The sequence below is a fragment of the Megascapheus bottae genome, chromosome 22, assembly GCF_031878675.1.
Source record: "Megascapheus bottae isolate mThoBot1 chromosome 22, mThoBot2.hap1, whole genome shotgun sequence".
In the NCBI taxonomy this organism is placed as follows: Eukaryota; Metazoa; Chordata; class Mammalia; order Rodentia; family Geomyidae; genus Megascapheus; species Megascapheus bottae.
In genome coordinates, this window is record NC_143530.1 from 17,059,689 (window position 1) to 17,078,614 (window position 18,926).

General features: G+C 41.1%; 1 protein-coding gene across 1 annotated transcript; it reads right to left on the reverse strand.

Annotated features, from left to right (window-relative positions):
• Positions 1-5,546: 5,546 nt before the first annotated feature.
• LOC150048307 (E3 ubiquitin-protein ligase TRIM38-like) lies at positions 5,547-17,525 on the reverse strand. Its single transcript, XM_090356269.1, has 7 exons — positions 17,281-17,525; positions 14,440-14,968; positions 11,335-11,430; positions 10,172-10,402; positions 9,245-9,267; positions 9,033-9,145; positions 5,547-7,041 (listed from the first exon to the last, which is right to left on the reverse strand). Exons 2-7 carry the CDS (start codon positions 14,851-14,853, stop codon positions 6,521-6,523), a joined length of 1,398 nt encoding a protein of 465 aa, XP_090212395.1. The 5' UTR covers positions 14,854-14,968; positions 17,281-17,525; the 3' UTR covers positions 5,547-6,520.
• Between the last annotated feature and the right edge of the window lie 1,401 nt (positions 17,526-18,926).

Here is an 18,926-nt window from a genome sequence, read left to right on the forward strand (position 1 = left end):
ATTTAGAAGTGGGTATCAGAGAAGACCTCTGTACACATTCATGGGGGAACTAGTTTCCAAGGGTGACTCGGAGATAAGCCTCACTCCACCTGGGGCTTTGCCATCTTCTGCCACTTGGCTTCCAATGAGCTCTCCGTGATACTTTCTAATCAAAAGAAAGGGATTGTGAGTGTTAAGTGACTATGAGGCAGTGTAAAGAATATAGATCCATCACATTTGCCTAGTAACTCAAACCCAATTTACACAGCCATACACAATGACATGTATGGATTAGCAAGAATCTAACTTTGAGTCTATCAGAAAATGGAAACTTATACCAATATCTGGTACAGATTTGCTTACTGTCACTATGCCTAGCCCACACCTGACCCCTTTCCTGCTTCATCACAAGAGCCTGCATTTATCCCTGGACCTGATAGGATGGAATTTTCAGACAGTAATAAACCATGGCAGCAGTAAGCAAAGTACCAACTGGTAACATTCAATTCAAGTCCCATGATTCTAAATGTTTATGAATCATGTTAAGTAAGTATAATAACAAGTTATTTCTGGTTTCACTTTTTAAAAATCAGCTTCATTAAAAAGTAACGTTTACCAACAATGACCTGTACAGAATTTAAAGGTACAATTGAGGGTAAAGGTTAATGTATTTTTTCTTTTTCCCACAAGAATATTTAGTTGAGGAATATTTGTGGAAACGATCTCTGAGTTTTGGTAAATGTGTGCAACCATATTACCAACCGAATCAAAATATAAAATGTTTTACAGACTCCAAAAAGTCTTTTTAAAAATATATCACTGAAGCCAATTCAATAAGATCTAAGTAAATGAAATATCAATCATATTCAAATGTAAGAATCAATTCTCATGGATTGGTAAAATGTCAACTGCCTTCAAATAGACAACCTTTTAACATAATTAGAGTAAAAACTCTAGCTCCCTTGTACTTTTGCTTTGTTCTTTCAGTAGAAATTGGCTCCCTGATTTTAAATTTATATAGAAATGAAACGACCAAGGAAAGCCAAACCAAAAGTCTAAGTAAGGACTTACATTATTCCATTTTAAGACTATTTTCAAAAAGCAATTTAAAGACAATATATCAGAACACATTGATGTAAGACTAAACACAAAGGTCAACAGAATAGAGATTCAGTAAATAGCCTAACATATCTATGGTGAAAAGATGACAAGGATATTACAGGGAAAGGTGTTTTCAACAAATGTTTTTTAAGCATCTAAATGTCCTCATGGAAAACACAGAAGTTCAACTATTGCAACACCTGAAAAATGAACAAGAAAATCTACCCAAAAATGAAAGAAAAAATGGTAAAGGATATCACCTGCCAATATAAGGGTAAGAACAGTGAAATGCCAGAGATTAAAGAGATTTAAGTAACATAGTAACTTTTAAAAAATATTTCGGGGGGGGGGGGTACTGCAACTAACACAAGGATGAGCTATCTCTTCATTTCTCATAGACTAGCATAAATTAAAATGATAAACTGCAATAGGCATTTTTAGAATGCCTCTGTCGCCGGTACAAGAATACCAGAGACAGGCACTACCAGTGCTTATAATCCCAGGTACTCAGGACTCTGAGATCTGAGGATCTCAGTTCTAAGCTAGCCAGGACAGAGAAGTCCTTGACACTCTTATCTCCAATTAATCACTCAAAACACGGAAGTGGTGCTGTGACTCAAGTGGTAGAGCGCTAAGGTTGAGCACTGAAGTTCACAGCACCCAGTGTCTGAGTACAAGCCCCACAACTGACAGCAACCAAAAAAAAAGGGGGGGGGGAGGGAGGAGAGGTGGGGAATATACACCATGAGATCACAGTGACAAGCCAATCACTCTCCAAAAACCACATTGTGCAGTACACACTTAAATGTTCATCCATGAAGAACATATGAACACATTACGGTTTATTCTTTGGACCTCAAGAGCCTTCCAGTTGGAGGAAAAGATGCGAATAAAATCAATAACAAGCCTACTCCCCCCCTCCCCCAACATAGGGGAAGAGCTGGGAGGGGCCAAAGAAATGATAAAAACGTTTGTGCAATATAACATTTGGTAGATACTAATTTGCCAGTCCTGAAACATTCATTTAAGTGAAGGGATACGGCATCTAATACACGGGAAACTTTTTAATATTTTAACCAAAACAGGCATGGAGAGAATACACTCGATGGGACGGGGAGAAGAGGAGAGGATGAAAACGCTGAAAACTATTTTTATTTCATTAGTCACATTAAACAATCATCTGAAGCAAATACATCAGAAGTCACCCTTCAAACAGGGGTGGTGGGGCCTGAGTATGCATAGTTCCACTACATGATTATTATTATTATTATTATTATTATTATTATTATTATTATCTTCAACCTAATCTCTCATAGGAAGGTCCAGTAAACTGCGGAGTGCAATTAGGAGGCTAGAAGGGGCACCAGCCTACCCCCCTCACCCCCGCCTCCATTCCTGCCTTCGATTATCTAACTAGTCCCATCCACACAACCCATCTCCCTGCTGTCACCACTTACTTTATTCCTCAGACCTCTCCACTGGGGTCCCCATCTCCAGCACCTAGAAATGTCCACTCTGGCCGTTAGAACTAGAAAAGGTGACTGCAGCGACCACCCCGACCCCCCATCCTCCCCCATACACCCCAGCGCTCCCCTCAGGATCTCAGATTTTTCAAAGTGGCCTATGGGGAGGAAGGAGGCAGGTCTGAGCCAAAGGAGCTGGCCAATCAGAAGCGCCAGAAATCAAGCCGCTTGGTGGAGTGAGCTCAGTGCACTGGGAGCGCTGATACCCACCGACCCAAAGCCCGCGCCAGGGTGGCTCAAGTGACAGAACACTAACCTCGAGTAATAAAAGCATAGGAACAGTGTTCTGACAACTCATGAGCTTCAGATCAGGGAGAGCATTTGCTGTGCCTAGACCCGGGGCAGTGTCTTCTGGAATCCTTTGCTGTGTCTGACCTGGGGCTGCAATCTTAGAAAAGATCCTTTGCCTTAGATCCTCCCTGAGCACATCTAAATAATCCTATTTTCAGGTGTGAAAGCCACTGAGCCATCAAGCTTTGAAATAAACTTATGACCATGATGTCTGGAGTAGGCTGGATGTAAGTTATTTTAAAGCTCCCTAGGTGACCAGAATGTGATGCAAGGGTCAAAAACTACTGATCTAGGATGAGTCCTACTTAACAGCAAATACTCTATGTCTAAAATCAGGTTTTATAGAGTAATGAAAGGCCAAAGATGTGATGGTACTGTTGATCCCACAAAGGGCCAAAGAATTCCTCATGAACAAAGGGTCTGTATATAGAAGTGCTTTTCCTATGATGTTATACAGAAAGGTTACTTGTATTATGGGACTTGATGCCTGAATGTCTGTCGATTGGATTGTTGCTCAAAAAATTATACTTATGGAAACAGAAGTCGGAGAATTGGTGTCCCTTGTCCATTCCTAACCACCTGATATGTGTAATCAGAAAATAAGCATAGACCTGGTTGTTCCCAAGAAAGCTATTTGACTTTTACCCTATTATTTTGTGGAGACAGAATTCTCAGTACACTAAAAGCAGATGATCACGAGTAGCAGCAAGATGGAAAGTAAAATTCAATCCTTACAAAGCTTGTGTGTTAGACACAAGTGAGGAAGGCAGGTACAAGGCTAAGATAGAAGACAAGCAGCTTTGAAGTCTGAGGACAACCTCCTCCACCTTCATTTACAATGTTATTTCCTAAGGCAGGACTGGAAAGACCTCTGATTTCCAGAGCAACATATTGGAGGGCTTCCTTCTTCACAAAGATAGCATTAGTTTCCTAGTTAGAACATTTAGACTTTATCATACTACCTTTCTGGTGGATATATAATATATATATGCATATATATAGTTTCAGTCCAGAGGCTCCTGGACACTGTTCCTATGCTTTTATTGCTCAAGGTTAGTGTTCTGTCACTTGAGCCAAAGCTTTATTTCCAGCTTTTAGTGCATTGGCAATAAGTGTCTCATAGACTTTCCTGCTGAGGCTGGGTTTGAATAGTGACCCTCAGATCTTAGCCTCCCAAGTAGCCAAGATTTCAGATATGAGTTACTAGTGCCTGGATAATGTATCCATTTTAGGCAGACATTAGGAGTTAGTGGTTATTTTGTAAGTTAGAAGTCAAATTACAATACTGTTTAAATTCTCTGAGTCTTACCTGGTGTTTGGTATTTGATAATGAAATTAATATAATGATAAAAGTATGGGAGTTTTTAAATTTTAGTTGGTTTTTGCATTCTGTCAGTGCAAACCCAGGGTTCTTGCCTAGTCTAAGCAAATGCTTTTCCATTAAACTATATCCTTCACTGATTTATTTTTCAAGAAAATTTACCATGGATACAAAACTGAATGGATTTGCAAAGTGATGACCAAAACAATAAGGAAACAAAAACAACTGAAAGAATGTCACATGTTAAAGATAGACAACTGCAATGTGCTGTGGATAAAACACCAAAATTGTTTATTGTGAAGAAAACTTTTAAGATGTTAAAGTGAACAATATTAAGAAGCCATTTTCTTTTCATTTGTGATGAGTCTGATAAGGATTTTCCTTCCCAAATCACTAAATAGTGCTATTTCCTTGTCTGGAATAATGCCAAATATTCAACAAAAAAATTTAGCAGGGAATTTCACCAGCTATAATATGGGTTGACTTCTTGCACAAAAAAAGAGATGGCCAAGAGAAAATAGTACTTAAGGTATGGGAACTTTATCACACAAAAAAATATAAAATTAAAAAATATTTTTGTAAAAAATGAAAGTCTGAGTCACCAGACAGTTGCTATAGAAACCTTGTTAAAAACAGCAAATACTAGTGAATTCAAAATTTCAAAACTTGAGATTACTTTTCTGTAGCTTTAAATTTGTGATAAAAGAGGGTATATTTTCTCACCCATGCAATTTTTCAAAGAAATGCTGACCGCAGATACAAACTGAGAAAATGTTTGCTAAAGTCATCTGACAAAGAACTGTTATCCAAAATATATGAATAAGAAAAGAAAATTAGCAATCTAATTTTACAATAGTCCAACTATCTGTAACTAAGTAAATACAAAGATGACAAGCACACACAAAAGATATTTAATATCGTATATCTTCAAGGAGTTGTAAATTAAAAATATTGTACAAGTCAGGAATTTTCTTTCAAAACCAACCTGAGACAAAATAAGAGACAAAATAATGAAGTCAATCTGGACATTAGTTATAATTTTTTTAAAAAGAGCATATATGCAAGTGCTTTAGCAATGCCACAATGACATAAAATCACGCATTAAGAAAGTACTTCAGGGGCTGGGAGTTTGGCCTAGTGGTTAAAGTGCTTGCCTAGCATGCATGAAGACCGGGGTTCGATTCCTTGGTACCACATACATCCAAAAAAGCCGGAAGTGGTGCTGAGGCTCAAGTGGTAGAGCTGTAGCCTTGAGAAAGTCCAAGGACAGTGCTCAGGCCCAGAGCTCAAGCCCAGGGCTGGCAAAAAAAAAAAAAAAAAAAAAAAAAAAAGAAAGAAAGAAAGTACTTCAGGAAAATTCACACTGAGAATAAAGTGCCAAAAATCTAACATACATGAGGTAGATGATTTTAAATTAAGATTATGTGCTCTTTAGTACAGGAATATACTTTACAGGACTCCACAATAAGTATATTAACAATCGGAAAGCTGTATCTATTTCTGTATTTACACACTGAAAGATAACAAGAGGAGGAAGTAACACTAATGCTGTCTCTGAAAAGCTGACTAAAACACGAACATGGTTAAACAGTTTATTAAGATGTGACCTCAGCACCAGAGGCACCAGAATAGGAAGACTAAGGCAGAGATGGTGGCACAGCCAGAGCTATACGCACTTTCAATAGTTACTATGAGCACCTGGGGCTGCAAGCATCCCACTGGATAGGACTCTTAAGGAGCTATGCTCTCAGTTCTCAGGACTATTCTGAAGGCCAATAAGCGGGAGCCTTTATCTACTCACAATAGTCCCTCTTTGGCTGAGGGTATTCTAGGGTGTTAATTCTCCCTCACTTTCACTCTGCCCTGCTGGTTATCTGAGTGAGCTCATCAATCTTCGGGAGGGGGGGAGCCCAATAAAGAAAAGCAGATATGCTGAACAAAGAACAAGGGCTTGGTCCTTGGTTCCTGGAGCCAAAATGATTTTGACACTGTCAAAGAACAAACAGAAAGCAACTACAAATTGAAAACCAAAGCCCTAAAACACTCTGAAGAATGATGTGGAGTATATAGATCACTAGTGATTTAACAATCACTATATCTTGGGTTTCCCTTCACTGAGTTTAACCATTTGTCTTTATATTCATTAATTCAGAAAACACTTATTAAATAACAACTAAAAGCCCAACACTGTTCTAGGAAATGGAGTAGCAGCAGTGGAGAAAATAGACAAAATTTCCCCTTTATGGGATTTATATAGTTTATATAGTTTCCTTGCTGGTGAACCAAGAATATGTTGTTTCTTTTCTTACTCATCAGGGGGAGGCAAGAACAAAGGAGAATGCTGATAAACCTGGAAATAGGGTAGGAGAGTAGCAGAGAAGGAAGTTCTAGGGAAGGTAAACATATGAGAGCCAGCAGTCATGTTGTAAAAGGACACAACACCGGTCTCATAGTCTACATATATACCCACAACCAGAGGCTGCTCACTCAGGTGAAGAGGAGTAGGGGGAGAGGTAAGTGCTACTACAATCCGTTTACACAATCTAATGGTCCAGAATCCAAACTCAGGCTCCTGCCTCATGTCAATGCCCCTCCGTACATTTTCCAAACAAACCCCCAAATCCCAACCAGTTCCTTCTCCAACATCCACTTCAAAGTAGTGTCTTCCTGAAGTAAAGCCCTCACAGCCCAGGACACAGGGGAAGGCAGTAAATCTTCTGGGTGAAACTTCAAGATTCTCCCTGGAGCATCCCCGAGTCACTTGCCGCCGATCATCAGAGAGAAACAGGTCAGGATGTGCAGTGCTTGGATCCAGAGTCACACTGACTACAAAACAACCATCATCAAAAATCAACATATCAAAAAATGTTTTTGGGGGTAGGGAGTTTGGCCTAGTGGTAGAGTGCTTGTGTAGCATGCACCAAGACCAGGGTTCGATTCCTGGATACCACATATATAGAAAAGGCCGAAAAATGGTACTATGGCTCCAGTGGTAGAGCTCTAGCCTTGAGATAGACCACGGCCCGTGCTCAGGCCCTGAGTTTAAGCCAGGACTGGCAAAAAAAAAAAAAATATGTTTTCTGAGGCTCGAAACCTAATTTTGTTTAAGCATTTGCTATTTTTTTTTAACTGTCTTGCTACATAGCCTACATTTGTCTTGAACTTATGAACCTCCTATCTCATTTTGGCACTTAGGAGTGTACCACCACACCCAACAACAATTTATTTTAAATAAAATAGCCTATATTCAAATCCAAACCTGGCTTCTAACTAGCTATGTTAGATAAGTATCAAGTGAAAATTATATCTATTATAGACAATAGCAGTAAGAATTAGCATGTAAGTACCTAAAGTTACAAACTTTAGATAGTACATATGTACATATACTTTATATGCATAATCACATTTCAGATTTATAATACCAAGCATTACACACATATAATACAAAGTAATGTACATATTATATATTACATTATTATAGTACAATATAGTATTATATATTATAGATAATATAATATATATTATATATAATTGTGTAATTATATATTATATAATATTTTATACACACACACATATATATATATGGCCTGGGCACTGTCCTTAGGCTTGTTCAAGGCTTGTGCTCTACCACTTGAACCACAGCAATGCTTCTGGCCTTTTCTGTGTATGTGGTATAGGGGAATCAAATCCAGGGGTTTGTGCATGCTAGGAAGACATTCTACCACTAGACCACACTCCCAGCCCAAAGTACTGTAATTTTTTTTTTTGCCATTCCTGGGGCCTGAACTCAGGGCTTGAGCACTGTCTCTGGACTTTCCTTATGGCTAGTGCTCTACCACTTGAGCCACTGCACCACTTCCGGCTTTTTACTACGTATCTGGTACCAAGGAATTGAACCCAGGTCTTAGTGCACGCTAAGCACGTACTCGACCACTAGGCCAAACTCCTGGCCCCAAGTATTGTATTTTATATGTGTACATTTTAATAGTTTTATTTTAAAAGCCAGTTTATTATCTATTCTAACACATAATTGTATGTATAAAATATAAGGTATAGTACATAGAACTATGCAACCTATAAATTTTGTATATATCCAACTTTTAAAATATAAAGTCAATTATTAATATAACTCACTGATAAAATACAAACATGATTGAGGTTTTCTTAATCAGAACTAATATATGTCTCATATATATCTAAAGATGAGTGTCAGTAACTCATTCCTGTAATCTTAGCTACTCAGGAGATTGAGAAGTGGAGGATCATAGTTCACAATCAGCCCATCAGAGTATTTTGATTTTATAATTATAGATAAATTGCACAAAAGGCCCGAGCACTGATTAACATAACAAACCAGGAAACTTCCCGCTTAGGCAGTAAAAGCACTTTTCCTCAGTTAAGATCCTAACATTATTTAAAACATATCTCATAATAAGTTACATGGTTTGTTTTCATAGATCTAAGAATTTAAGATATTCATAGTAAGTCTAATCAGGTCTAATAGCAGGATGTGGCCCTAACCAGATGACAATCACTGTGCTACAGACCATTAAGGCACTCATCTTTCAGATGGGGAATCTCACTGACTAGCACTGCCTAGAGTGTCATGGTAATCCTAGAAGCCCAGGATCTAGAAGGATCGGCAGACATAACCACTATCATAATATACTAAGTATGGGAACACAGCACAAAGGGGAAGTGTGACTGTGCACTGAAGGTAAGTGCACATGCTCTAGTTGACAGCCTGTCCAGGACAGACTGTGACGCTGATTCTTACTTTAAAACCTCCCATCCACAGCATTTAGGGACTGCTATACCTTGATAGCGCTTTAATGTTTTCTTCACATCAAAGTAAAGCTCAGAGACATTGCATGTAGTACGGATCTCCAATGAAAAGTTCTCAGGGTTTTCCAGCTTCACAGCCGAACTCCTAGAAGCAGCAGAGGGCACAGATTACCTTAGTGTTATATTCCCTTCAGATCCCTCTGTCTTCCACGCTGCCTTCTTCCCACAGTCTTTCAGGGCTTACCTGACCAAAGTATCTTTCACACCCTGTTATGGAAAAACAAAAAGAAAAACAAAAGGTGAGCATGCTAACATCAAACATTCATGGGCTGTTTTCTACAAGCATTCCTCTAAAGGAAGGAGAGAGAGCTACCCTGCCATAAATACGGATGGACACTCAGATGGAGTGATTCCCACCCCAGCCTCTGGGAAGACTTAGTCAGAGTCTGTAACCATCTTGGGGAGGCCCAGCGGGAACTGTAATGTCCACAATGACAGCAGCCTATGTGCTTTCTAAGGAGAAGGCCGAGAACTTTCTCATCCTTCCTGTGGCAAAACTGCCTTCCAGTGAGCCCAGTTACAGATCACTTATCACACAGGCCCTTTGCAGGTCAATTTAACCACAGCCTGGGAAGCTGGGACCCTGAGGTCAAGCAGCAGACAGAACACACATGCTCTGTTCTCAGTCCTGGAGAGTCACCACCAGGGCCTTTTGTGGAGCCTGGATTATGGGTCTCAGCTATTCATCTGAATAAGAGACACTCATCATGCAGCTGCATGAAACATGACTTCTACAAGTGAATAAGGGAACAGGTCAAGCTTCAAGTCGGCTACCATACTGTCACCATTTGTCACCTGGAACAGTACTTTAGAAATGAGTCTTTAATAAGAAATTTGACTATATGGAGCAAGGGGAAAACAGGGGCTGGAGTTAGCCCCAGGGTTCCATTGGCCTCTGTACATCTGCATAATGAACAGAAAGATTTTTTGTCATCTAGTGGAGGCCATCTTGATGATACTAATGCAGCACCTGAAAGAACATTACCTTCCCTCCCCAGAATAATGGGCCATTTGGTGGAGGCAGGCCTTGACAACCCTTCCATGCTACCTTACCATTCTCTTACCAAGCCAGTGACACACACCTTGGCCTTCTTCAGTCCCACAGCCTCACCTGAAGCAAATTCTGGACTGAGCCTTGACATTTTGCCTCCAGTTCCAGGATATGGCTCTTGAGTTCATTGCTCTTCTGCTCCAGTCTAGCCTCACTGTTCTTCATCCTCTCAAGCATCTGTTCTTCTTCTTTCTCCAGCTTCCAGATATAAGATTTCTCCTCCTCATGCAGAAAGCTCTGCAGATTCTTGAAGTCAGACCTGATTTTTTGTCTCTTTATGTTTATCTCTTTCTAAAGTCACAAAAGTATAGATGAAAAGTAAAGAAGAATCAAATATCTATTTGAATACATAAACAAAATGTAACCCATAGAATGGCTATTCAACCTTAAGAAAGAATGACCCAAATTATGCAGTATTTTATTGACCATGATTTTGTTAAAGTACAATCATTGACTTTAGTAAAAGTCAATGTTTTAAGAGGAGACAAATACAGATCTAGGTAGTATAGGATGGACTTTCCATCTTCCCAGGGCCCCAAATCTAGAACTGAAGGAAGAAGGAGCTTCCTTTTCCAACTCAAGTATAGTTATCTACATATAAAAGAGGTAAGGTTAGATAGGATCCCTTGAAAGATAAAATGAGGAATCTGACTGCAAGTTAATAGATGGCATTCATTTCCAGTGAAGGTGTATCTTGAACAATGTGGCATTCAAAAATGGAAATTGTCTGATTCATACCGTATGTACATTTGTGCAATAGCTACCACGCTCTGTATAAATCAAACAGATTTTCTTCTATGTCCTCTTATAGGTTAGCTTGGAGTAATCTTTGCTCCCAATGTTCTCAAAAGGTTAGTTATTGACCCTGGAAGGTTGAGAGCCAAACTCTGCACCATGATGAAGTAACCAATTAAGTATGATGTGAGTTAATCAGGCTGATATGTGAAATCTAGTATGGCTAGTACCAGGGGATTCTACATACCAGTTCCACTTTTCTTAAATGAGATCAAAGAATCCCAGCCATTACTGTTGGGAGATTGAAGAGATTGGAAGGGAAATTTCACAGACATACTTAAACCATCACAGCAGTGCTTTTTTCTTTAGGTTTCATCTATTGTCTGGAGTGCTGTGGTGACAGTCAACCGTCAATGTGCTTTGCCCCAATCATCTTCTATGCCTAAACTCCACAAGAGAAGGTATCTTGAGATGCACAAGCTCATTACCTTCCAGTCATTTATCTGCATTGTCATGAATGTCATGTGATTCACACATTCCTCCTGAAGTTGACTTAAGTTAATCATAGCTTTCTGGAGCTTTTCCTGAAAGAAAACATTGGGTAAAGTTCAAGCAATTAAACTTTTTGTTATCTACCTAATAGTAATCCCTACAGACCAAAATATATTAAAATCATAGGAGTTCTTAACACATTTCCCAAGAAGTATCCTGAGGGCCACAGATCATCTGTGCAGGTGGTATGATATGTGATATCATTTCTGTGATGTTTAAAGTAAGACGTAGAGAGAGGCTGAACAATATTTCCAAAGAGCTATAAATAGTAGGTAGAGAAGCTATGATCCAGTTTCATCTGCTGACTCAGTGCCCGAGTCCTATCTATGACTTACCAGGAAAAGCATGCTTAGAATATGATACCACTAAAAGGCAGATTTTATGAAACAATATGTTGATCCAAACATACTATCGGGTGTGTTTGTGGGGGGGGTTGTTAACAGGGGACTTTGTAAGAGTTAGGAATGAAAGGTGAGTATGCCAGCTGAATTTATAAGAATTCGTGAAGTAGACTTCTCACAAGTTTTGAAGAGTGGTATTAAGAAACCAATTAGAAGGGACTTAATATTCTCATTAAACTTCTATGATATTTTCCAAAATTATTTCTTATATCCTTAAGTGAGTTATTTGAAGCTTCGCCAAATTTCTCATTGTGGTCAAAGGTAAAAGAACTGGTTCCTGTCATGTACAAACACAAGTATGCTCATTAATTTCTCAGTAAAGGGCACTGTGTAAAATGACTTAGCAAAAGACTAGGATGTCCTTTCTATATGTCAAGTGCTTTATACATTGTAATATCCTTAAAGGTATTTGTGTTAGGAAGGCAAAAGACTATTATCCCTGTTTACAGTGGATGGAGCAAGACATGAACACTTTAAGTAACTTGACCCAATACTAATAAGTGCTCGGCATTAGACTGAAGCTATGAAGTCTGGTTTTGAGGTTTATAACAATTGCCCTGTGCTGTTCCTTTTGTTATCATTTTGTGGAAAAGCACTACAAACTGGAACACCCCCATTAGTGATGGGACCAAAGAAAGAGCTGAATGTGCTGAGGGGTGATCAGCACAGAAAGATCCTTATGGAAAGAACTGGAACCTTTATATCAAACAATGTCTTCTTTAGGGAAGACGGAACAAGAATCCCCATACTGAGTGCATCTCCTTCACATGAAGCAGGGCAATGAGAACAACGCAGCAGGGCTCTGCTCTCTCCAATTTGTCACTACAAAGGGCCCCTGCCTGTAAAGCTCTCCAGAAAACCAATAAACTCTTTAGCTTCCCTTGCTTTTAGTAGTTGACTTAAAATGTTAATTTGTTCATGACCTCCTTAATGTTGGAGGTCACACAGCTAGGTAGAACTTTATTACTTTCCTGATACCCTTTGCTACCATTTCCCAGTAGCAAATGGGGGATATGATAATAGTTGCATAGACTTCTCAGGGGTCCAAAGGCCTCTACCTTCACTTGGGCCTAAAGAGATCTAACAGGTGGCCTTGGACAAGATGAGAATAGTTAACATATCTGTCTTCATATTATGTGCATGTCACTTGGTGCCTTAGTAACCTTTGGGTCAGATCCCACTTATCTGTGCCTGTTGACATGCAGATTGCTAGAAATACCTTGTCCTGAACTGCAACACAGGGATACAGACCACTTCCCTTTTCATGACTGCCACCATTACTAGAAACATCACATGGCAAAAGATGTGAAAAGAAGTGACAGCTGAGGTCCTGGAAAATCTCTGCCTCTTTCGAGAAAAGCCATGAATATTCATCCCTTGTATTAATCAATCTGTCCCCCCGATTATTCTTATTCTGTATCTGTAACCCTTCGACTCCACTGAAGTTGGAAAGCTCCATTATTTGACTACTAAATAAAGCCTTTCTTCCTCAACATTTGTTTCTTGAATAATGGTGTTTCTGTGAGATGAGCTCCAAGACTGTGAACTAGTAACAAAAAAGAAACCTATGACTTTCCCAAAGCGTCTTCTTCCATTTTACCCTCTATAACCTTTAATTTCCAAATCTTTGGTATATTTCAGATATAAAATGTCTGCTGAAAGCTATGTTGAATGCTTGGTTCTCAATACAATGTTCACAGGTATAGTACTGAAGAACAGACTGGATCATAGTAGCTCTGGCCCCAAAATGTATTCATTAATTGGTTCAGAATTTAAGGGACTATTTGGAGGTGAAAAAAACTTAGGAGAAGGGACCTAGGTGAAAGAAGTGCATGGGCATGTCTTTGGGGACACCTCTCTCATTACTCTAGGCTGCCATAAAGTGAGCAGCCTCCTTCATGATCACACGCTTCTGCTGTCATGAAACCCTGCCACACTTCAGGTCCCAAACAAGTCACTCTTACAACTGAAACCTCTGGAACTAAGAAGTAAAATCAGCCTGTTTTTGCCTAAGTGCCAATGGCATGCCTGTAATTCTAGTTATTCAAGAGGCTGAGATCTGAGGATTGCAGTTCAAAGCCAGCCCACACAGGAAAGTCTGAGACTCTTTATTTTCAATTAACCATACACACAGCCAGAAGTGAAGCTGTAGAGATCAAGTGGGAGAACACCATAAAGACCCAAGGCTCTAAGCTAAAGCCACAGTTTCAGCACAAAAATAAATAAATAAATATAAATAAGCAAATAAGCCAATCAATTAAATAAACTTGTCCTCACTTGATTTCTCTGAGGCAATTAGCCACAAGAACAAAAACCTGACTAGTACAATTTGACTCTCCTGGAATCTTGTTTGAAACCCTTTTCCCCTCTCAGGAGGAATTCTTCTGTATTAATCGGCCTGTTGTCACAAATATATGAGGGAAACAATTTAAACAAAGGTTTTATTTGCACTCCTGGTTTCAGACATGTTCATGATGAGCTGGATCTGTTATTTCTGAGCCTGTGGTAATACTGAGCATTATGATGCAAGGACACAGTGGAACTAATTTGTTCCTAATCTTTGGCTTAAGGGCTACTCCCTGGTCTTGTGAGCAGCACTGAGAACAGGTACCTGACAAAGTCCCAGAACTTCACACTCACCTTGTAGCCCAGGTATACTTCTTCCACAAGAGCGGTGGCATGGCCTTGGTGTTGTGACCGCTCACAGCGCCAGCAGATGAGCTGGCCTTCATCTTCACAAAAAAGGTGGAGTTTCTCTCCATGATCCTCACACAGCATCTCCCCGTCCATCTCTTCCATCTCCTTGATGACTTCAATCATATTCTCTAGCTCTTTGTTGGGCCGGAAACTGTTTTTATCAAATAGGCCTCGACAGAGAGGGCAGTACAACATTGACGGTGCTGGATGTAGCTGTACCCTGTTAAAGAAATCCACTATGCACGACTGGCAGAAGTTATGTCCACATTTGATGCTTACTGGATGAGTCATCAGGTTCATACAGATGGGGCAGGTGGCTATGTCTCTCATCTTCTTCATGTTAGTAGCTGAGGCCATGGCACTTCTTAATAAGTTCCAAAATTATCTCTAGAGGTTGAGGCGAAGCAGGAAGAATGTTCCACAGTATTGGAGTCTATGGGTAATGGCCTCCAAAAACCTTGAAGATTTCTCTCTAGAAAGATTGGAATTTAGATGATGTATAAATATCCTTTTTTTTTCACTCGTGGGGCTTGAACTCTGGGCCTGGGCACTGTCTCTGAGCTATTCAGTTCAAGCTATCGCTCTACCACTTGAACCACAGTGCCACTGCACATTTTCTGGTGGTTAATTGGACATAAGAGTCTCACAGACTTTAGTGACTGGGCTAGCTTTGAACTGCGATCCTCAGATCTCAGCCTCCTGAGGAGCTAGGATTTCAGGAGTAAGCCATCAGCACCTGGCTGCAAAAATATCTTGATGGTTTAACACAGGAACCATTTCATGTGGCGCTGCTTAAATTTACCTCATTGAAAATTTAATACAATTTTAAAATCCACATTGTTGCTCTTGATTTCATTTACCTAAAAACCACCTGTGGCTAATAATTACATGTCAGCCCAGACAAAGAACATTCCATCCTTATAGAATGTTCTCTCGAGCCAAGTGCTGAGATTAGAAGGCTGAGTTCTTCGCTGAAGCTGAAGCAAGAACTCATTGAAGGCCTGGCAACCGTGGCTCAAGCTCATTCCTGGCTATTGGGAAGGCTGAGATTATTGGGATTGATTGTCTTTTGATGTCAGTCTTGGTAGAAAAAAAATGGTTCTCAAGATTCTTCTTCTGTTGTTGGGACTGGGGCCTTGAACTCAAGGCCTGGCTGCTATTCCTTAGTTCTATCACTTGAACCATACTTCCACTTCCAGCTTTTTGCTGGTAAGTGAAGAGACTCACAGATTTTTTGGCCTAGGCTAGCTTTGACCCAGGATCCTCAGATCCCAGCCTCCTGGTGGCTAGGATGACAGGTGTGAGCCACCGGGACTGGCTTCAAGATGCCTTCTTAATAAAGAATTGGACCCGTGGAGGTACATGCCTATTATCCTAGCTAGCAGGAAACCTAACAAGTGAATTGAATCCAGAAGAGCATCTGAGGAGGAAGCAGAACTCTGGAAATAGCCAGCATAATTCAGGGCTGGAGGCATGGCTATGCCAAACACACACTGACTTAGGAAGCTCAAGGGTTTGAATTCAAACCCTAGTGCCGCCACCACCACCACCACCAACAACAAAAAGCCTCAAAGCCTCAGTGATGAAGTCTGAAACTCACCCCTAATTCTAAAGAGCTTAAAAACAATCAGGACCAAAACTCTAGCCTTATCATGGGTTGAAACACTCAAGTAACTGAGGGATCCATGGAGGATTTCAGTGAGATTACCAATTTGACTTCCACTTGACCGTGATCTTGACCATGATCACCAACCTACATAGATGGCAAGATATCAGGTTAATAAAGTCTCAGCGGTGACCCCACCGGGAGGATGGCAATATAATCATGGCAACCAGAAGGAATGGTTTAGTCTTCCTGTGTCCCAACTTTGAACTGTGGGGAAAGAGATTTGGAAAGACAACCACAGAGGAGGGGGCACTGTTCCTAAGGAGAACTTATTCTTAGAATCAGAACTGTTTCGGCAGAAGTAGGCAGTTTTATTGGTCTTTTTAGACCAGGACTATTTCCCTGAAGTAGAGCAGCAACTTGGAGCGCCTTCGATATAAGGAAGGTGGAAAGGAAGGTAGGGAAAGTTGGGCCTAGCTGGGATGTGGATGTTGGGTCCCGGTCACCTCCACTATTGGGCACCTGACAACCAGACTCAGGGGAGGAGTTGACAGCTCCATCTTCTTTCAGTACTTCCCCCTCACCCACTCCACCCATCCCACCCCAGGCATTTGGTCTAGGAGTAAGGGATGGGAAGTTTGTTCAGTGATTTTCTTTTCCCTTGAAACAGCAGTGTGCTAAGAACTGAAAACAGGGATTGGCTGGGCACCAGCCAAAAGTCATGTTAGCTAATTTGGAGGCTTGAGAGCTGAGGATCACGGTTCAAAGCCAGCCCTGAGAGGAAAAGCCCTGTGAGACCAGATATCCTGTCCAAGCAATCACTCCCACCACCACCCCGACCCCCCAAAAAGCGGAAGTGCAGATCCATGGTGGATACACATACACACACACACACACACACACACACACACACACACACCGAATTCAAGTAACTTTCTCATAACACACACACACACACACACACACACACACACACACACACACACACACACACACACACACACACACACACACACACACACACGGAATTCAAGTAACTTTCTCATAACCAGGCCCTGGCTGTGGGGCAGATGAGTATTTCCCCTAGGCGTGCCGCTCGAGCGCCTCCTCCCGTGGACAAGGCCCTCCCCTCACCCCTCCTCTGCGGCGCCCGGAGGACGATCCCCGGTCTCACGCACCTTGCAGCCCGGACCTGGGAAGATGTGGTGGGGAGACAGACCCAGAATGGGACGCGAGGGTTCGGCGGGATCACCAGCCAAAGTTCCGGGGACAGGGCGGGGCCCGATCGCTCCGCCTTTCCCGCGCGCGCGCGCGTACCCAAGGCCCACGCGGAGCGGCCTCCCCTGTCCGTCCCCCCCCCCGTCCCCAGCCACGCACGACCTTCCACCTGCAAGTTCCCCGCAACGTCCCCGAGCCTGGCTGCCGCTTCCTGAAGTCGGATCACCCTACCCAAAGTCCAGCGATTCTGAAATGAAACTATGGCGGGAGGCGGGGCCTCGGGACCTCGGGCCAATGAAGCACTCGCGTCTTGCCCACTCTGGTCCTGGAAGGGAGGGGAAAGTGAAGATAAACTTTTTTTTTTCTTTCTTTCTTTCTTTCTTTCTTTCTTTCTTTCTTTCTTTCTTTCTTTCTTTCTTTCTTTCTTTCTTTCTTTCTTTCTTTCTTTCTTTCTTTCTTTTTTTTTTTCGTTGGGGGGTGCTGGTTACTGGCTCCTTGAATTCAGGACTCAGAGCCTGGCTGCTACTCGTAGCTTTTCCAATTCAGGGTTGGTGTGTTACTACTTGAGCCACAGCTCCACTTCTTGTCTTTTGGTGGTTAATTGGAAAGAAGGCTCTCACTGCCCTGACTGGTTTCCAACCCTGATCTTCAAATCCTGGCCTCCCAAGTAGCTGGTATTACAGATATGAGCCATCGGCACCCAGACAGGACATAAGCTCTTTCTATTTTGCCTCCACCTCGGTGAGGGCTCCATAAACTTTTTTTATTTATTTGCTCAAGAAAAAAAAGAAAAATAATGAACAGATTGGAAGGATTCATTGAGCAACTCACGAAGTGCATCACTGAACACTAGCCCATTATGGCAAAGGACCAGAGCTACCCGCTTGTCACTCAAGCACTAAATTTCCCATAGGGAATTGACAACGTCCACCCTGTTATCCTCTCTAGGAATACCTATCCCTGGGAGTGAGTATGGTTTGTCCAGTGCAACAAAACTTCTTAATCCTCAGAGATGGTTTTCAGAAGGGCCAGGCCATCAGAATGATGACAAGAAACTTTTCTGTTAAGAGATGTATACTGAGAGAAAGGAAGATGATTAAGTGATGTATTTGGAAGTGAGGCCTTTGTCAAGTAATTAGATTTAGTTCAGTTCCTGCAGAATGAGGTCCTCAGGGTGAGGTTTTTTGAGGAAAAAGGCAGTCACCTACAAACAAGGTGCCAAATCACCCAAACAACATATTTGTCTTCTTAGACTCAAGAAAGTTAGATTGTGTAAATCACTGTCTGTATTTTGCCATAGCACCCCCAAGCTAAGGTGTTACCAAATGGATTAATTTCTTTTTAATTTCTAAAGTTTTTATTTAGTTGATACTGGGGCTTGTACTCTCAGTCTTGTACAAGCTAGGCAAGTTCTCTACACTTTTTCTACAGACATGCACCTAGCCCTCTTTTTCAGTAAGAGTCTGCTTCTTTGTTAAGGCTAGTCTAGAACCATGATTTTCCCATCTTTGTCTCCTGAATAGCTGGGATTACAAGTATCTGATAACCACACTTTGTATGTGAGTTTGAAAGCTTTTGTTTCTTCAGTCTATTAATGAGGACAATG

Coding starts and splice junctions, on each gene's coding strand:
- LOC150048307 (XM_090356269.1), bottom strand. CDS start 14,853: ATGGCCTCAGCTACTAACATGAAGAAGATGAGAGACATAGCCACCTGC. Junction 11,431..14,439: donor AAGTATACCTGGGCTACAAG/GTGAGTGTGAAG, acceptor GTTTTCTTTCAG/GAAAAGCTCCAGAAAGCTAT. Junction 9,268..10,171: donor CAGTCCAGAATTTGCTTCAG/GTGAGGCTGTGG, acceptor TTTCCATAACAG/GGTGTGAAAGATACTTTGGT.